Source organism: Sorex fumeus, unplaced genomic scaffold, assembly GCF_029834395.1.
Source record: "Sorex fumeus unplaced genomic scaffold, SorFum_2.1 ptg000042l, whole genome shotgun sequence".
Taxonomy (NCBI): domain Eukaryota; kingdom Metazoa; phylum Chordata; class Mammalia; order Eulipotyphla; family Soricidae; genus Sorex; species Sorex fumeus.
In genome coordinates, this window is record NW_026606099.1 from 8,639,278 (window position 1) to 8,658,555 (window position 19,278).

The window sequence follows — 19,278 nt, forward strand, 5'->3', positions numbered from 1 at the left end:
ACCCTCTTTGAGGACGCCCTGAGCGGTGTGGGGTGTTCACCCAGCAGCCAGGTGCAGGCACGGGTGTGAGAGATAACTGGAGTTCCACCACCACACCCACTCACTCGCTTTGGTGGTGCTTTGGGGCTTTCTTTCTCTCCTTGGCTAAGCTGGAATCCTGGGGCGGGGGGGTGTAGGGGGCAGCCCCCACACCCACCCCAAGTGCTGAAGGAGTTGCCGGTGGCCCAGCTCTGACTGCACACCAGTCTGCAAAGACGCAGTAGCTGTTTGGGGTTATCCCCCGGCTTCCCCGTGGACAGGGGGATGTACTGGCAAAGCTGCTGAGACCCATCAGGGGAAAGTCAAGGGCAGGGGTAGGGGTGGTGGGTAGGAGGGGGGACAGGGCAGCGCGTGCCAGGCGGGACGTGCGGCTCCGCCTCTACTCCAGGATGTGCTTGTGGGAGGTGTTGGTGGACGTTTGGATGATCTGCACGCGGGAGGAGCCGCCCCGGCCCCCGTACTTGCCGCTGCTTTTGCTGCTCGACCCGTAGCCCCCTCCGCTGCCGCCCCGGGAGCCCCCTCCGTAACCGGCCCCGCCGCCGCCGCCCCGGCTCCCGCCGCCGCCGTAGCCGCCGCCGCTGCCTCCGCCGCTGTAGCCGCCTGAGCCTCGGCCGCCGCCGCCTCCAGAGCCTGAGCCGCTGACTGTCACCTGGCTGCTCTGCACAGCTGGGGAGACAGAAAGGAACCCCTGGGTGTCATAAAAATTAAGACAAAGGGCCCGGAGCAATAGCATAGCGGGGAAGGCATTTGCCTTGCACGCGGCTGACCCGGGTTCGATTCCCAGCATCCCATATGGTCCCCTGAGCATGCCAGGGGTAATTCCTGAGTGCAGAGCCAGGAGGAACCCCTGTGCATCGCTGGGTGTGATCCAAAAATAAATAAATAAATAAATAAATAAATGAATAAATAAATACAAATTAAGACGAAAGGGGACACTGAAATCGCCTCGACTTATTTCAGCACATTTCCCCCAGTCTTGGGAGCTGTGTGTGTGTCTGCCTGTTGGCTTTCATTGCCTGAGACTGGAACTGACACCAGCAGGTCGCCAGCCCTCCGGGCCCGCCCTCTGCCCAGCCCGCCAGCAGGCCCTGGATGCTGCCACTTACAGATGCTCACGTGATTCTGCAGCTCTCCCGACATCCTGCGGAACAAGCAAGCAGACGTACCAGTCAGACCCCAAAGGAGCAGCTGACCTGAGAACTCCCCCCACAACCTTGGGAAAGCATGCTCCCAAGCAGGGGAATAGTGGGGTGCCAGGGGACCAGTGAGTCGCATTTCAGGAAGCCCTTGGGCATTGGGGGATCACCCCTGGGGCATGACTGTGAGGCTGGGGTGTCAGGACATCCGGCTTAGAGGCAAGGGAGTGATGCTAACGGCCAACACACATGGCCTTTGCTCCTGCTCACCCTGAGCTTCTAGTCACCCGCACCCTGACCCCCACACACACCCCCACCAAATGCGGGCCTGTCCTCTCTCTTCACAATCCTATGGACTCTGGCCCCAGGACAGGACCCACCGGCTCTCCTCGCCCTCCAGCAGCTTGCGGTAGGTGGCGATCTCCACGTCCAGGGACAGCTTGACCCCCAGCAGCGCCTGGTAGTCGCGCAGCAGCCGGGCCAGCTCCTCCTTGGACTGCTGCAGGGCGTCCTCCAAGTCCAGCAGCTTCTGCTTGGCATCCTGGAGGGCCCGCTCTCCTCTCTCCTCTGCATCCGAGATGGCCGAATGCATCTGGTCAATCTGCTCATGGGAAGGAGAAGAAGCAAAGACGTGGGGGTGAGAGGCAAGAGCAGGACTCTGTGGGGTGGCGGTGCCTGTGGTCGGCTGGCCCGGGTGCCCGTCCCACCTGCTTCTTGATGTTGCCAATCTCTGCCTGCAGCCTCTGGATGGTGCGGTTGAGCTCTGCGATCTCCATCTTGCTGTTCTTCAGCTCATCCCCGTGTCTCCCGGCTGTAATCTGGAGCTCCTGGTACTGAGGGTCAAAGGTACCACAGTGAGTCCCCGGTCACCGTGCACCCCTCTGAGCAGGGCTCTACCTTCCCGGGCCCTACTCAGGGTTTCTAGTAGGTTCCTGGTTGCAACCAATTGCCTGGTTGACAGAGCCCTTCAGTTTGACACACCCATTACCACCACCAGTCGGGACCACCAGTCCCTCATCCAGACCCACATCCCAGACTCACCTACATCCTGGATCCCTTTCCATCTCTTCTTTTCCACATCTATACCTCCACTTTATTTACCCTAAGACCCCTCCCCCCTTGGGGCTGGAGCGATAGCACAGCACTAGGGCGTTTGCCTTGCACGCGGCCAACACGGCCAACTCCGGTTCGATTCCTCCGCCCCTCTCGGAGAGCCCGGCAGAGTCTCTCGCCCGCACGGCAGAGCCTGGCAAGCTCCCGTGACATATTCGATATGCCAAACACAATAACAACAAAGTCTCCAATGGAGATGTTACTGGGCCCACTCGAGCAAATCGACGAACAACGGGAGGACCGTGACCATGGACCGTGAAGCCCCCCTCACTTTGCTCACCCAAACTTATTTTTATCCTTTTCGAGGATGATTTCCATAGCTTTTTCAGGACCCCATTTCCCCACAGTTCGCCCCAAATTCATCCCCCTTTTCCTCCAGCCCTGAAACAAGTCAATGTGACCCCATCATTTGGAACTCAAAGGCTGTGACCCTGAATGGGGGTCATGGGCATTCTGCTTTCTACACTTCCTGTTCTTGGCCCCGGGGTCTGGTGCTGAGATTCATGCCCCCCTGAACACCAGTGTACAAGACTGTGGTACAGAGGCCAGGGAGGGAACTTGGCCGCAAGTAACCCACCAAGGAGATGAGTGCCAGCAATGAAGAATTTAGTGATGGGCCTTTGCCCTTTCAACCGGTCTTCACTCTCTATAGAGATCCTGGTCAACTCAGGCTAAAGTAGCCAAAGATGTGTCTTACACTTAGCTACAGGATGTTTGGCACATGAGTGAGGGAGTATTCCCACCCAGAAATAGGTGTTACTGTGAAAAATGGTATGGAATAGTTAATGTCATGAAAAGGCATCCGAAAGTGATAAGCAAGAGAAAAAAGATTAAATTGTATTTTTTAAATCTTTAAAGAACAAAAATATTATCATGGTTGAGAGTGTGCCTTCGTTAGATAGCACCTCTGAGCATAAATTCTGCCTCTGCCACTTATCAGACACAAAATCATAGGAAAGTCAATAATCTGACACTCTTGTTTTCTGGACCTAGTTAGTTCCTGACTCTCAGGGCTGTTGTAAAGGGGAAATAAATGAATATATACAAACAAAAGAACCTACACATAGTGTATCTAAATATAGCACATTATATAAACAACATAGACGGTATGGAATGAAGCTTTATAAGTACAAATTTTATGTTTATAAATATAAAACTTTCTATTTATAAGTGTGGAACATAGACATTTCCAATAAATGTTCACTACCAAGAAATGATAGGAAATATTCTGGCCCGCAGTTAATAGAGGTAGTGGGATACGAGTGATCTTTATCGAAGTTTTTCTATACTGAACATGTTTTACTTTAGAATAAGAGAAAGATGCTGCCAGTCCTGGAGGAAGGTTTGGAAGTAATGGCTGGGAGGGGGCAGTAGTCACCTTGGTCTGGTATAGCGCCTCAGCCTCATCCTTGCTCCTCTGGGCAATGATCTCATACTGGGTCCTCACGGCATCGATGATGCTGTCCAGGTCCAGGAAGCGGTTGTTGTCCATGGACAGGATGACATTGGTGTCGCTGATGTGAGTCTGCATCTGGGACAATTCCTGTAGGCCAGAGGAAGAGCTAACTTTGTCCCATCTCCTCCAGAGCCTGTTTCCCTCTGCCATTTCCCCAAGTGACCCTGGAGAAGCCTGGACCAGATGTGAAGATTGAGGGGCAGTTGCCGGGGCCTTAGAGGCTCCTCCTCTGAGGATGGAGACGCCCACCCTAGCCTCTAGGGAGAGGAAGAGCCCTGAATACAGCCCTTGAGACATGCCCTGAGCTTCTTGCCGTCCCTGCTCCCTCCATCCCCTCTTTACTCCAGCTTCACCACCATCTTGAACCCTCTGACAGACAGACTCGCTCCATGAACCCCCCTCAGTTCTCAGGAGTAATAGGAAGGAATCCCACTAAATAGCCACTCACATTCCTTCTTGAATCTGGCCTGTACCATTGACTAGCTAGAGGGCTGAGCACGAAATGAAACTTCCCAGCACCCCGGCTTTTTCATCTATCGGAAGGAGATACTTGGGATACAGTAAGGCTGCCACTATACAGCATCTGACCAGAGCAGTTGCTCCCAGGGTAGGCAGGGGCAGGTTTCCCCTCCCTGCTGTAGTCTTCACCTCCTTTAAGGGATCACTGCCCTCTCCTATGCACTGAGACTTCCTGGCACTAATGAAGCATCCTGGTAGCCTTGTCCCCGGAGGACCTGGATGTTAGTTGCATTTCCCAGAAGGCAGTGGGGCTGCCTCACCTTCTCCTGCCTCCCTTTCCCTGGAACCCCATCTAAGGATTCTGCACAACAAGCCCGAGGGAACAAGACCACAGAGCAGAGAAGGGCAGGGAACAGAGAAGTTCCGGGCCTCACTGGTAGCTGGTTCCAGGGCTCCCCTTCCCCAATCCAGAAGCTTGAGGTGCTGGGAGAAAGGAGAAGTGGTTCCCAAAAGGGCTGCACTCACTGTATCAAATAAATATTTCAGGAAGTTGATCTCCCCAAACAGTGTGTCCACCTTGGATTGCAGGTCCATCTTGTTCATGTAAGCGGCATCCACATCCTACACAGGAAGTACAAACCGGCGCTAATGGCCTGTTGCTGCCGGCTCTCGCCAGCACCCTAGAAGACTCTTAAGCCCATTTCCTGCCCACAAATGGCCTAAACCTCACTCAAGTCAGGGACCTGCACCCCTGGCTTTCCTGGGAGAAGTGTGACCCCAGCTCTTCTCCATCAGTCACACACAGCACTCAGCACCCTCCCCAGATCCCATGGTTAGATGATAAGCTGCCATCTGAATTCTCCCGGGACTGGGGAGAAAGTGACTCCAGAGTTCCCCAAGATTCCATGCAGAGCGACTTTAGGACCTTCCTCTTTGTGTGAGGAATGTTACGTTGGGGTAACACACTTAACAAGCTGGTGCCAGAGGGCACGCTGTTTGTCCCCATCACATCATCTCATGGGCGTTCCCTCCTGTTCCCATCCCCACAGGACAGCCCTGTCCTCACCTTCTTCAGGATGACAAAGTCATTCTCAGTGTTGGTTCTCCGGTTGATTTCATCCTCATACCTGTGGGGGACAGAAAGACCCAGTGAGCCATTAAAACTGCCTTTGGCCCCTCCACAATCCTCCCTGTTGGCATTTCCCTGGATCCTGCTGCTCTGGGCTCTGGCTGGCCCCTGCCAGGTCCTGCCACTCTTCCCGGCAGCAGTTAGAAATAGCTCCCAGTTCTCTAGGTCGACAGAGGGAACAGAGAACCACATTCCAGACGACACAGAACAACCCTCCCTCTCCCCCGCAAAAAAGTTTTACCTTTGTAAAATGATCACACTTGGGTTTGTTTGTTTGTTTGTTATTGAAGACATAAAGGATAAACCTCTTTGACTACATTTTGTAAAAGAGAAAGCAAATTCATCCATGGTTCTATTCCCCATCACCTTCACTGTGAATTTCAACTTGCTGTCTTGACTCTCACCCCAGCATGGAGAGGAGGCAGCTGCTCGGGGCTTTCCTGCAAGGCTGGAGGATCTGGTCTGGAGTTAAGCCTGCCCCACAGCCCCTCACTCTATTGTGAGTCGTAAAAGCTGGAGCTGGTTGAGTGCTTAGTATGTTCAGACACAGTCTGGGAACTGGTCCTGCCTCCTTTCACCTGGACCAATGGTCTACCATGTGTAGTGCCCAGCCTACCCATCTCAGGAAGCATGCCAGAAAGACAGACACTCCAGCCTCATTCCCGTCCTACTGCTGCCATCTGATTTCAACTGAGCCAAGAGTCTATCCCCTACAACAATTCAACAGGGAGGCACTTATCAGCCACCCCATTTTAATGTTAAATCCAAATACTTAGTAAGATGCATTTGCAGGCAGCATGAGTCTGGAAAAAGCTCACACTAGGGACTGGAGCTATTATAGCACAGCAGGTAGGGCATTTGCCCTGCATGCGGCTGACCCGGGTTCGATTCCCAGCATCCCATATGGTCCCCCGAACACTGCCAGGAGTAATTCCTGCATGCATGAGCCAGGAGTAACCCCTGAGCATCGCCGGGTGTGACCCAAAAAGCCCCCCCCCCAAAAAATGTTCACATTAGACTCAGGTTTATCTGATTCCAATATCCAGGAACCTGCTCAGCCCTTCCCCATGGAACTCAGAGCTGACTGGCAGAGTCTTCCTCCTAGGGATGCCGGATGCACCATGGCAGCCCACAGGGGCCTTGCAGTGCCTGCCTGCCTGCACCCTTTACACATGTAGCTTGTAAGTAGAGTGTCTCATGCCATGAGCCGGTGCCTGGCCATGACCCCTTGGCCTTTCCCAGAGCCTCACTTGCTCTTGTAGTCTTCCACAACGTCCTGCATGTTCTTGACTTCGGAGTTCTGGCGCACCTGCTCCGCATTTAGGAAGTCCACCTGTTTTCGCAGCTCGCTGATGTAGTTCTCCAGGATGGGCTCCAGGTTGTTGGTGCGGGTGGAGGTATTTACCTGCTGCAGCAGCTCCCATTTTGTTTGGAGCACCTGGTTCTGCTGCTCCAGGAAGCGTACCTAAGAGCAAGAGACCTCCAAGTTCACCCCAGGCTGTGGAGCTGAGAGACTCCCTCCTGGGGATGGGACTCATGAATCCACAGCATCACCAGCCCTCAGAGAAGCCCCTAGAGCTTTGCTTGACCAGAGAACAGGACGAACAGAAGCCAACGGGAATTCTCACAGGTGACCCCTGGACGATGGCTGACCCACAGCCAAAAGGCCAACTTGCCTGAAAAGAACAGAAAGCAAACCCTAGTTTGAGGGGGCACCACTGCTCTTGAGTGTCTGTTTCTGGAGCTACTAGCATCACCGTCACAGAACTCTCAGTCTCCCCATGGGTACCACACAAGCAAGTGGTAATCTAGAGCGTCTGGATCCCTGACATGCTCACAGTGCATTTCTCTTGGTTGACATGTTTTTGTCATGGAAGAGAGGAATACATACCAGAAGGGAAGATACCATTTGATTCTGAATATTAAAATGATTTCCCAGCACATTTGCCTGGGAGTGTCCATCCTTAACCTTGTCTCCTCCACTCCTGGCCTTATGTATTTTTCTGGAAGATCGCCTCATTTAAATGCTTCCAACACTTAGAAGTCTGATAGTAACTGTGACCTGTTTGGGAGTGTTGTATAGTGTGCATTCAGCTTCTCTAAAGTGGAGACTGCCGGGGGTTGTCTGGGTTTAGAAAATATTCACATGGACTAGAGAATAGATATCACTCAACATGCTTACCACCTTCGCCCCCAAAACCCCTGATACAAAGTACAGCTTACCCTCCCCGTCCCCAGCTAACACAGTGATGCTTCTGGCCTTGCTCCAGCATACACACACATGTGCCCATACACCTGCACACATGCACACACATATGCACAAACACACATCATGTCACCTGCATGACGCACATATACATTCTCTCCAGAATTTCTCTGGGAGCTGCACATGGGGCACGCCCACTGCTTCATGTGGTTCAAACAGATTCCCAAAGAGACTCCCCTATACTAGGGGCTAAGGAGGCTGCCCCCAATTCCCGGGTCCTTAAGATGTCCTGGGGGCAGGGGTGCCTCTCTGCAGAGGTGCAGAGAATATTCCTTCCCAGGGTTCCCTGTTTTTCCTTGAGTCATGCTGGTGATTAGGCAACCCGTTCTCACAGGTGTGTGTGTGTTGACAGCGTGCACAGCCGTGAGAAGCTCCCGCACCTGCCTGCTTCCACCCTGGCGGCACTCCCAGGAGCAGAGAAAATAAGGGCAAGTCCAGTGCCCCATGTTGTGAGCAATCCATGGAAAGAAGCCTCCCTCTGGAGTACTGCCTGGCATCGTTCACTTTCCTAGCAGGGGTGACCTGAGTGCCTCCTGTGGTCTCAGGGGGAACTCTTCACGTCAAGCAACACTCAACTGACTCTGCTTGCTCTGAGATAAGTGGAACACCCTCCACCCTGACCCCCTCTTAGAGGCTCAGTGATAAACATGGTTCTCCCCAGGGCAGACAACTTGCAAAGGTAGAAGCTGGCTCAAGCTGCACCAGGACTTCTTTTTTTTTTTTTTAATTTTTTATTAGTGAATCACCGTGAGCTACAGCTACAGACTTACATATTTTTGTGCTTGTGTTTCAGTCATACAATGCTGAGTACCCATCCCTCCACCAGTGCCCACCCTCCACCACCGATGACCCCAGCATCCCTCCCACCCCACCCCCACCCACCCCACCTCTGCGGCCAGGCATTCCCTTTTGTTCTCTCTCTCCCTTTGGGTGTTGTGGTTCGCAATAGAGGTACTGAATGACCATCGTGTTCCCTCTATAGTCTACTTTGAGCACGCATCTCCCATCCCTAGCAGGTCCTCCAAGCACACTTACTTGGTGTCCCCTTCTCTATCTGAACTGCCCTTTCCCCCAGCTTGTGAGGCCAGCTTCCAAGCCATGGAGTAAACCTCCTGCACCAGGACTTCCTCACGGAACTTAGCAACTAGAAAAATCACTGAAAGCCATTGTGATTTTTCCCAGTTCCACACCTCTTCCTAGCCTCCCACAAAAAATTCCCTCTCCGGGATAGACATAGAAGGACTGCACTCATTTGTGGAGTATAAAACAACATAACATGAGGCTGATACCTAAGGACAGTAGATACAAGGGCCAGATAACTGGAAGCCTGCCTCATGAGCAAGGGGGAGAAGGCAGCTGGAATAGAGAAGGGATCGCTAAGAAAAAGATGGCTGGAGGAATCGGGATGGGAGATGTGTGCAGAAAGTAGATAAAAGACCAAACATCATAACCTCTCAGGGTCTCTATTGCAAACCATAATGTCAAAAAGTAGAGAAAGATTATCGGGAATCATATCTGACATGGAGGCAGAGGGAGGATGGGAAAGGGGGGTTATACCAGGGATGTTGGTGGTGGGGAATGTGCACTGGTGGAGGGATGGGTGTTTGATTATTGTGTGATTGTAACCCAAACATGAAAGCTTATAACAATCTCACGGTGATTCAATAAAATTAATTTAAAAAATTCCTTTCCCAGGTTATACCTCATTAACAATACTCAGGGAGAACTCAGAGAATAGATGCAATTCAGCACTGTGCTGAGCTAGATTTCTTACTGGAAAAAACCCTCCACTTGGTCACTCGTGTCCCCATGCCTGCTCATTGCCTTCCGGTCATAGCTACTTCCTGGTCCCACAAGCAGTTCCCCTAAGCCCCTCAGTGCTCTGCCTGGCTGACAGATGTGCAGTGGTTTGGGTTACAGCAGGTTGCTCTCTTGCTGGGATAGGAAGCCATGAAGATGGCACCAGATCTATTCTCCCACAGACACAGTTGCTGTGACCCATGGGTGCTGCATCCAACTTGAGGGCGAGAGCTAGTAAATATCCCAGACAGGTGATGTGCAGATGGATTTGAAACCACCTGCTAGAGTCGAATCTCAGGACAATCATTAGCCCAGGCCTGAACAGGGAAGTTCAGCTCAGTTGAACCATGCCAGGGCAGTATGGTCATGGGGAGCTATGGATCCCTTTTTGTCTGAAGGCCGCTTCCTCGGCCTTCAGAGGAAAAAAAAACTCCTTTTTTTCCTCATTCTCTTACTCTGAGGGTCTAAGTCTGACCCATGGTGGCAGGTGGTGGAAGGGAGATGATTCGGATTTGATTTAATGCCTATTTATTGAGCAGTTATTGTCTGCCAGTGCTGGTGTGGGTGCTGGAAATGGGATTCTAAGCCCTACATATAAAACCCCTGCTTTTCTGGGAATTTACCTTGTGCTCATGGAGACAACTTTAAAGAAATGAACCACACCAAATGGCTATAAGGCAAAAGAGGAAGTTACCAAGGCTAGTGAACAGGAATACTGGGCTGGGGGTGCTTCTTTACCCAGGGAGACCCGGGAAGGCCCTCCTGTCTATAAGAACCTGATGGAGGTGAGGGAGGAACCAGAGCACTCTTTTCTTCTAGAAGTTCTAATCAAACAGGGTGTCAAGTGCAAAGGTCCAGGGGCAGGTCTGGGATGGGAGCAGGGTGTAGGAATGCAATGGTTGCTGGGAAACCAGAGAGAAGCAGGTGAGGAGTCAGAGGGCAAGTGCAGATGGTAAGTTTGAAACTTTCTAGAAAAATATCAGTTTGTGAACTCTAGTTTGCCCCTCTCTCTGCTCATGGAATGCTTGACACTTGAGTGCTGTTCCATGTAGTGGTAATTGAAACTTCCCCCAATCCTCAGAAATGCAATCCCGGGGACACAGCAGCTGTGGGTTAAGAGGACCAAACCACGGGTCCTTTCATTCCAAAGGAGATAAGAAGCCAATAGAAGATTCTAACCGAGAGGTGAAGTGGTATGTTTTTAAAGAAGGGCACTAGTAAGACGTTTGGAAGAGGATTTATGCTTTAAGGACGAAAACAGAAGGACCAGATGAGAAAGTGCATCAGAAATCGCTTTCATAGACACATGCCCCCTTCCAGCCTGCTGGAGGGGAGGTCACCCCTGCTCATCACAGATCGTGTCCTTAGGGAAGGACAGGAAGTCACAGCCACTTGCCTCCGAGCCTCTGCCCATAGCCCTGTGTCATAAAACCAAAGATTTCCATTACCGCAGGAACCGCAATCAAATGAGAGTCTCTCGCATCCAGTTGCCAGCAAGCCATGGCCCATTCAAGTGCCCTGTTCGTTCCTTGGCCTGGTCTTGACCCCACTCTCTGTCTCCATTACATTCCCCTCCTTGTTCCCACTTTCCCTGCCCCTGTTGAGTATGTGTGTGGGAAAAGGAGCAGGTGATAGCCAAGTTCTCATTCCAGGTGAATACAAGTATCCAGACACATTTTCTCTGTTGAACTCTGGGCCTCAATTCTCTTGGCCATACACGCTGGCTGTCTTCAGTGTCCACACCATATTAGAGGGGTCACACACCCAGCAGAGGGCTGGTACTATGGCTACTCTGACTCAGGCCACAGGTCAAGCTCTGGACTCAACTGAGAAAACATCACTGAATATCTAAAAGTTCATCGTTGAACTTCCCATCACATCCCTGAAAACAAAGAACTTTCTAGGAAGTCTCCAATGGCTGCCATACTTCCACCTCTTGGAAAAGGAAATGCCAGGATGTGGTCCTTACCACCAGCCTGTGCTTGATGTTCTGGGCCTGAACCACACCTCACCTGAATGGATTCAGGGAACTGGGAGAGCCGTGACTCCCTCTGGTCCATTACTGGATCAGAACAGTCCTCAGCATGGTGCTCATATCAACCTCTATGGATTCCCCTACAGTACTTGTCTGCCTCTCTGACTTCCTCCCCACTTCTCTCGTCTTTCCTCTGTCATACCATTTTCTCCAGGAATTTTAACCATTTGAAAATTCCTGGCAACATCACATGTTTTTATGTCCTTCTTGCCTGGAAATCTCTGCTCTGAGGATTTGTTGGATTTTTTTTCGACCTTTAAGACCCTTGTCAGATATAGGATCCCTGGACCTAGCAGGCAGAACTCATCACACCATCCTTAGAGCTATCAACTCAAAGGACAAAGTGATGAATGCTATACCTACTAACATACTCCCAAATACTGTCAGAACTCTCTCCTCTTTATAGCTGGAGTTTCTATGGACCTGTGTTCTAGTCACTCTGTAGAACTTGGCACAGAATATGGCATGCAGTAGATATTTAGTGAATGTCTGTGAGATGGATGGATATAGGGGTGGGGGTGGGTATTTCCATGAATGGCTGGATAAGTGGATGGATGGGTAGATGGATGGCTGTGTGGGTCAGTGAAGAGTACATAAGTAGATCAGTGTATGTATGTATGTATGGATGCGTGTGTAGATTGATGGATAGATGGATGCATGGATGCATGGGTGGATGCACGTGTGGATAGGTGGGTACGGCAGTGGGTAAATAGGTAGCCCAGTGTATGGATGGATGTGTGGGTGAGTCAGTGGGTAGATAAGTGTAAGGGTGGATGTTGTATGTATGTATGTGTATATGCATGGATGGATGGATGGATGGATGGATGTGTGGGTAAGTGGGTAGTAATTCAGTGCATGGATGACATGATAGAAGCTGGATTGATAATTCAGTGAAAGATGGGTGAACAGTTAGATGAATAGATGGATGAGTGGATTTAAAGCAAATAATGATAAATTAAAATAAATTTATTAACCTTACATTTTTTGTTGGTCTTTGTACCTCTTATCTACTCTGCTGCCAAAGTAGATCCCCCTCCCAGTAGTCAAAATGGGACCCTAAGTGAGGCAACTGTTTGTTTCAAATCCCAGAACACATGTCTGGAGGCGGTTGTCAGGACCAAACTTAGGCAGCCATGTGCTGAGAGATGGCAAACTCGATCAGACCCTCCGCTTCCCTTGGGGCACTCACCTTGTCAATGAAGGAGGCGAATTTGTTGTTGAGAACCATGATCTGCTCCCGCTCCTGGCTCTTGACCCTCTGAATTTCAGGGTCCACCTCCAGGTTGAGTGGTTGCAAGAGGCTCTGGTTAACAGTCACCTCTTGGATGCCCCCCGGGGGGCAAGAAGGACCAAAGCCCCCGAACCCAAAGCTGCTACCTCCAAATCCAGCACCCCGAAATCCACCTCCTCCATAGCCGCCACCTCCAAAACCACCACCCCCAAAGCTCCTGCCCCCTCCAAATCCCCCTCCCTGCCGGAAACCACTAGGGCTTCTCCCCACTAGGCTAATGGAGATACTCTTACTGCCGCCCAGATTGTAGAGGCTCTGAGAGCCAAAGCTCCTGGCATAGCCCCCATAGCCACCACCACCGCCGCCACACCTCCCCCGGGCCACGCACACAGACCCTGCTGCCCGGCTCCCACCACCAGAGCCCCCAGAGAAGCCAGAACGGTAAGCCCGCCTGCTCCGGGAGCTAAACGCAGACTGAGAGCTGAACTGGCGGCTCATGATTGCTGGGGCATCCAGGGAAGCCAAGGAGAGAAACTGGAAAGAGGCAGAGATCAGGGGAGGGAAGGAGCTCTGACTCCTGTGGTAAGAGATTGGCGCGGTCCCTATATATACATCCTTGCTGGGCTGGGCATTCCGGATCCTGGGAGGGGACTATGTTTAGCTCGCCTGCCAGGAGCATCTGTTTAAGATCTCACATCTAGGAGTTGCAAAAAAGCACACTGTAGACAAACTTCCCCGGCTTGATCATTTATCATTCATCTCTGGCCATTTAGAGATCGGTGTGCGGTAATCACTAAGGATCCAGCTGCTGGAAACTCCTCTAAAGTTTTCCCCAAACATGCATTGAGATCTTCCTAAGAGACGCCACCATCGAGTTGTTTGTTTTGGGGTGTGCCTGGGAGATCTAGGGCAATCTAGCTGCCTTGGAACCACAGCATAGAAGAGGGTGGAGACACGTGGTGCCACAGCACTGCGCTGGTGAGGCCAAGATTCTGCTCTGGCCTCCCCACGCCCACCCCCTGCTCCCCACTCTTACCGCCCACTGGCATATCCCAAGTTTTAATCATGCCAAAACACAGCATTGTGGTCATTGAGTGCAAGTGGAAGCCAGGAGAAGTAGTTTGTAGATGCTCTGTAAGCTTCAGGCTTCTCAGAGATAAGACGGATGAGGTTCTGGATCTCTGGAGAGCTGCATGTGAATTCACAGAGCCTCCACACTGTCTTCTAGACCCAAAGACTGATCTACCCTATTCTCTTTCTGTTTTGCTCTTTTCTTTTCCGTATTTCCAACCTGTTATAGACAATGTTTTCTGTAAACTAGAGTGAAATGGATTACCCTAAAAGAATGATTTTTTTGGGAGGATGAGGTTTATGCCACACCCGAAGGTGCTCAGGGGTAACTCCTGGCTCTGCTCTCAGGGATCACCCCCGGAGGGACTTGAGGGGACTATAAGGGATGCCGGAGGTCAAAGCTGGGTCAGCCACGTGCAAGGCAAGCACCCTATCCACTGTTCTATCTCTCTAGCTGCTACAAGTGGTGTTCACACACACACAGACACACCACACACACACACACACACACACACACACACCTTACTTTTTAAAGACTCAACAATTGTAAAACTCCTCTGTTGCCCATGCGCTTACGAAGCAGTGCTGTGGTGTTCGGGGTGTTCGTGCTGCAACACTCTCCTAGACACCAGGTCTGGGGCCAAGCTCTCTCAGCCAGCATCAAGGATGGCCAACAATGGGGCACATTTGCTCTCCAGGCTCAAAGAGTTGGTGGTTTCATCTATAACTTAACTCGTGAGGGATACCGATGTCCAGCCTAAATGATGGTTTTCCCACTTAGACATAATTATTTCTGTTAGGACCATGCAACAGCATTGGATAATGCTTCAGATGTGACAGGGAATGAATGAAATGGTACACAGTGGTATCTCTGCAATATCTCCGAACTCATAAAATCAAGAACAGAGAGGAGTCACATCGAAAGCAAATTGGTTTAGTAAGGGTTAAAGGAGGTCTTTTCCCTAATATTATAAATGTCCTTTTCATTCGCCTGTGCACAACAAGCAAATGTTCTGCTGTTGTTGAGTCTGAAATCACTGCTGCCAGGTGGGAAACGGCAGACTGTGGGAAAGAGCAGAGCGATGTGGGATGGCATGGGGAGCAGCGGCCAGAAGGCCTGCCAGGCAGGAGGGCTCTGTGGGCAGCCTGAAGCCACACCTTCTTCTCACCTCCACCTCTGCTGGCTCTGCTTGGTGGACCGTTTCCAGGAGACACCGCAACACAGAGAGAGGGTGAGCCTGAAATGTGCCACCACCGGTCTCAGCTGCCAGTCCTGCTTCTACTGGCCTGTGGTCGCAGGGACTGGAGGAATCAGAATGGAGTTGAAGCCAGAGGCAATTAGGGAAAGCGTGAAACACGGATTCTGGTGTTTCATGAAACACTAGTCCGGCGTGTAAGACAGTCAACACTCGGTCAGGGACTATTAGTGTGATTGATGGCATTTGTCATGGAAACAGCCCTGAGACCAGAGCAAGGGGTGGGGGCAGTTTTGCTAAAGAGAAGCAACCGGAGAAGGTTCCACGAAGCAGGCAACAGACTCAAACTCACCTCCAGGGATGACGTATGGGATGAGGTGGGTACTCTGGGGTTGGAAACTAGGGTCGTGGAGAGACCTAGGAAAGTATTAGCACCAAAGGCCAGAGGGACACAGGACAAGGAAACTTCCTGGAGGAAGGATGGGAAAGAGCAGGAGGGAACTCAGGAGTCTGAGGGCACAGAGGCCTTGGAAGAGAATTTTTCCAGAACTTACCCCCATTTTCATTCAGCCTCCTGCTGAACATGGGGGAATTCAGACTTTTAATCAAATTTAGGTTGACACTGCAGACAGCTTTACAAAGCATCTTTGGTCTCTAACTCTGACTCGCTGTCAGTATCTAGCATCAATACCCAACTCTGTCTCTGTGTGTCCTGTGCCACTGGGTGGTGGGAAGTTGTCTTTCCTTGGAAGGGCTAGGGAAGATACACCCAGCAAGTGTTAGTAAACAGCCGTCCTCTGCTCCCTCAAAGCAAGAGAACATTGGCTTAAAGGGAAGCAAGAGGGATGGTACCAGTCCCAAATGAGACATTTAATCTCAGGTCGACATTAGATGATAAGCGAGATTTCCAGAAAAATTGTCCCTAAGAAAAGCCCCTCCACTGGTTGGATGGCACAGAGATGGATGTGGTTTCTAAGTTTGTTGCTTGTTGGCCTCACCTGGAGAGCTTTAAAAGCCACCTCTGCAGATTTCACTGACCTGCACTGTAGTTGTGTTAACTAATTTTTCAAAAGTCCCAAGTGATTTTTATAAGCAGAAAAGTATGAGAAAATAGAAGAATGAGTGAAATTGACCTCCTGAGATTCCATTCAGCCCATATCATCACCATCATCATCACCATCATCACAGTACCCATCACCATCTTAGTAATAATGATAAGTTCTTATCAAATGTTTTTTGTGGGCCACGTACAATATTAGTCTATGGTATGGATAGCTTCAGAAAACTAACTTAATGAAGAAAAAAATTTTTATTATCATTTTCCTGATGGAAAAAAAAGAATACAAAAGATCAAGTAAGCTGTCCCAGAATACACAGATGAAAATGGTTAAACAAAGGTTTGAGCCCGGGCACCCCCATCAATACATATTGAGGAAGGGGCGAGGTCTTTGAATAAGGGGTGCCCCTTCTCTCCTACATCTTTCACCACCTTCCCTGATGCTTTCTTTCAGAAGAAAGTGGGGAGTCAATTGTGGTCTACAGCCTGCCCGTCCTGTCTCCCATTTCCCGAAACCCAGGGCTGCCAATGGGGTGAGGCCCAGGCAGTTATCAGTCAACAGGCTGGACCAGTGACAAGGTCTGAGAGAGGTATGGGTGTCATTGGCAGAGGCAGCCCCCATAAATCTACTCCCCATCCCGTCCTGCATCTTCCAGGGTTGGAGATGGATATCGCAGTGCAGAAGTATTACAGGGACATGGCGACAGGCAGGGTCCTTGGTAAGAGAGAGGAGGGGAGGAAGAATTTCTCTAGGCAGTTCCCATCTGATAACAGAGGAGCACAATTGACCAGATGTAGGGTGAAGGTTCTCGAAGAGCCTGGCAAGCTACAGAGAGTATTCAATATTCCAAACACAGTAACAAGAAGTCTCACAATGGAGACATTACTGGGCCCGCTCGAGCAAATCGATGAACAACGGGAGGACAGGGTGAAGGTTGATGTCTTTGAAATAGGGAGTTGCTGTGGCCTGCCTATGGAGAGCAGCTCCTGGGCCTGTGTCAAACCCTGACCTTGGCTCCGACATTCCCAAGCCTCTTCTTCCTGCTTAAGAATAGCAGGACCTGGGGCTGGAGCAATAGCACAGCAGGTAGGGTGTTTGCCTTGCACCTGGCCAACCAGGGTTCGATCCCCCAGCATCCCATATGGTCCCCCCAGAACCACCAAGAGTAATTCCTGAGTGCAGAGCCAGGACTAACCCCTGAACATCCCTGGGTGTGACCCAAAAAGAAAAAGAAAGGAATAACAGCACTACGGGGTGGGAGTGAGCTGGGGGTATTAGTGGACGAAAGTGGACACTGATAAAGGAATTGGAACATTGTTTGGCTGAAACTCAATCATAAATAACTTTGTAACTCATGGTAATTCAATATTTTTTATGTAAAAAGAGTATCAGTCCTAGATATCTCAATGACAGCATTCTGGCACTTTCATATTCCAAGAAAGAAGCAGAAACAAAGAAAGAAAGAAACCTTGTCGATGTGACAGAAGAATGTTGACTGTGCATAAGAACTGGAGCTGAGATCCTCCCTCTCAATCCATAACAACCTGTGAGCTGTTCCCAGCAGCCTCTGCACTCCTGCAGCCAGGACAGGTGTTCCTAAGGAGCACTCCACCCGCCTCTTGAGCAGATCCTGCTTACAAGTGGGACAGCGGTGTTGGACACACAAGAACACCCTTGGTGATGCATCCACTGGGTTCTGGTGTAAAGGAGGTTTTGGGGGCTGCAACTAACATTTCAAGTTCCACTTTGTACCACAATTGGTAAAAATAGCCTCTGATGGTGCAGGAGCAATAGCACAGCAGGTAGGGCATTTGCCTTGCATGCAACTGATGCGAGTTTGATCCCCCGCATCCCATATGATGCCCCAAGCACCATCAGGAGTAATTATTGAGTGCAGAACCAGGACTAACACCTGAGTATTGGAGTGTAACCCAACTATCACTATCACTATCACCCCACTGTTCATGGATTCGCTCGAGCGGGCCCAGTAATGTCTCTGTTCATCCCTGTCACGTGCTAGTGTAGCCCGATGACATATTGGGGGCTCCTTCAGGATCAGGGGAATGAGGACCATTCATTGTTACTGTTTTTAGCATATTGAATATGCTGCGGTTAGCATGTCAGGCTCTACCATGAGGGCGGGATACTCTCGGTAGCTTGCCAGGCTCTCTGAGAGGGATGGAAGCTTTTGGGGCAGCCTCTAATCACCTTTACAGGTGTTCCTAGTCAGGCATATAGGCGGGTATGATACTCTCAGTGTCCTGCCAGGTTCTCTAAGAGTGAGAACTAGAGAATAAGAGGTCGCTTCTGAGAGCTTGGTTTTAGAGTCTCTGGATCCTGGCCATTGATGGGGTTACATGGCAGTTGGTGGGTGTAACTGTCTAGCTACCAGAAGGTGGGGGAACTGGGTGGAGGAGGCCCAGTCCCGAACCGAGCAGGCTTGGAGACCTCAGCCCCGGGTCCCACACACCTGGGATCCTCTGCCAGTTCCTCGTCCAAGCGTGTGGAGAGTGGTCTCAGCATGGCTTTGGCTGGGTCCCGGAGGTCTTCAGCTGTTGGGGCTCTGCTCAGGGCGGAGAGGGAAACTCCCCTTGGAGACCCTCCTCCAAGGGGCCTCATTGAGGACAGTAACCCAAAAATCCAAAAAACATTTATAACCTCTGATATCTATTTGACTATAATCCCCCCTCTCTGTGTCTATCTCTCTCTTTTCTCTCTCTAAAAGATGCTATCAGGTGAGATGCCCTTACAAGGTCTAACACAGCCCTGAGCATTCTCATGGCTGAGATCCAGAGATAATATTGTTCCAGGCATATTAAACTCTTCCACCAACATGCTGGCAGCCATGACTATTTCTACACCCATTTATAAAGCTGCCAACTCCTGTCTCTGAGGCAAAGCCACGCAGGTGTGGACCCAAAACAGGGCTTCAGGTTAGACTTGGATTGAATTCCAAGAGAAACCTTGAGGCCCAGCAGGGAACTGGGGTTGCCTGAGCAGACAATTCTCTTCCGTGCTGAATCCAAGAGAGAGAGGGACAGATTAAAGGATACTGACCTCAGGATTGTGGTAGGGACCAGAGTTGCAAGTCCATTGGAGTGGGGGTGGGGTGGTGGAGGGGAGATATAAATCCGGTGGCAAGTTCCAGGTCAGTGACTCTCCTTTCCCTGGTCAGAGAGATAGTGTATCATATGAGCTTAAAGAATGAACAATTCATTATTACCTCACCATAAAAGAGCAGGTGAATTCTGGAAATGTTGGCCATAAATAGTGACCATCCCTTATTGTT

General features: G+C 50.7%; 1 protein-coding gene across 1 annotated transcript; it reads right to left on the reverse strand.

The window, feature by feature from the left end:
* Window positions 1-418: 418 nt before the first annotated feature.
* On the reverse strand, window positions 419-13,162 carry LOC130029311 (keratin, type II cytoskeletal 1b). The gene is made up of 9 exons (XM_056120250.1): window positions 12,623-13,162; window positions 6,583-6,797; window positions 5,270-5,330; window positions 4,729-4,824; window positions 3,667-3,831; window positions 1,883-2,008; window positions 1,556-1,776; window positions 1,146-1,180; window positions 419-705 (listed from the first exon to the last, which is right to left on the reverse strand). Exons 1-9 carry the CDS (start codon window positions 13,160-13,162, stop codon window positions 419-421), a joined length of 1,746 nt encoding a protein of 581 aa, XP_055976225.1.
* Between the last annotated feature and the right edge of the window lie 6,116 nt (window positions 13,163-19,278).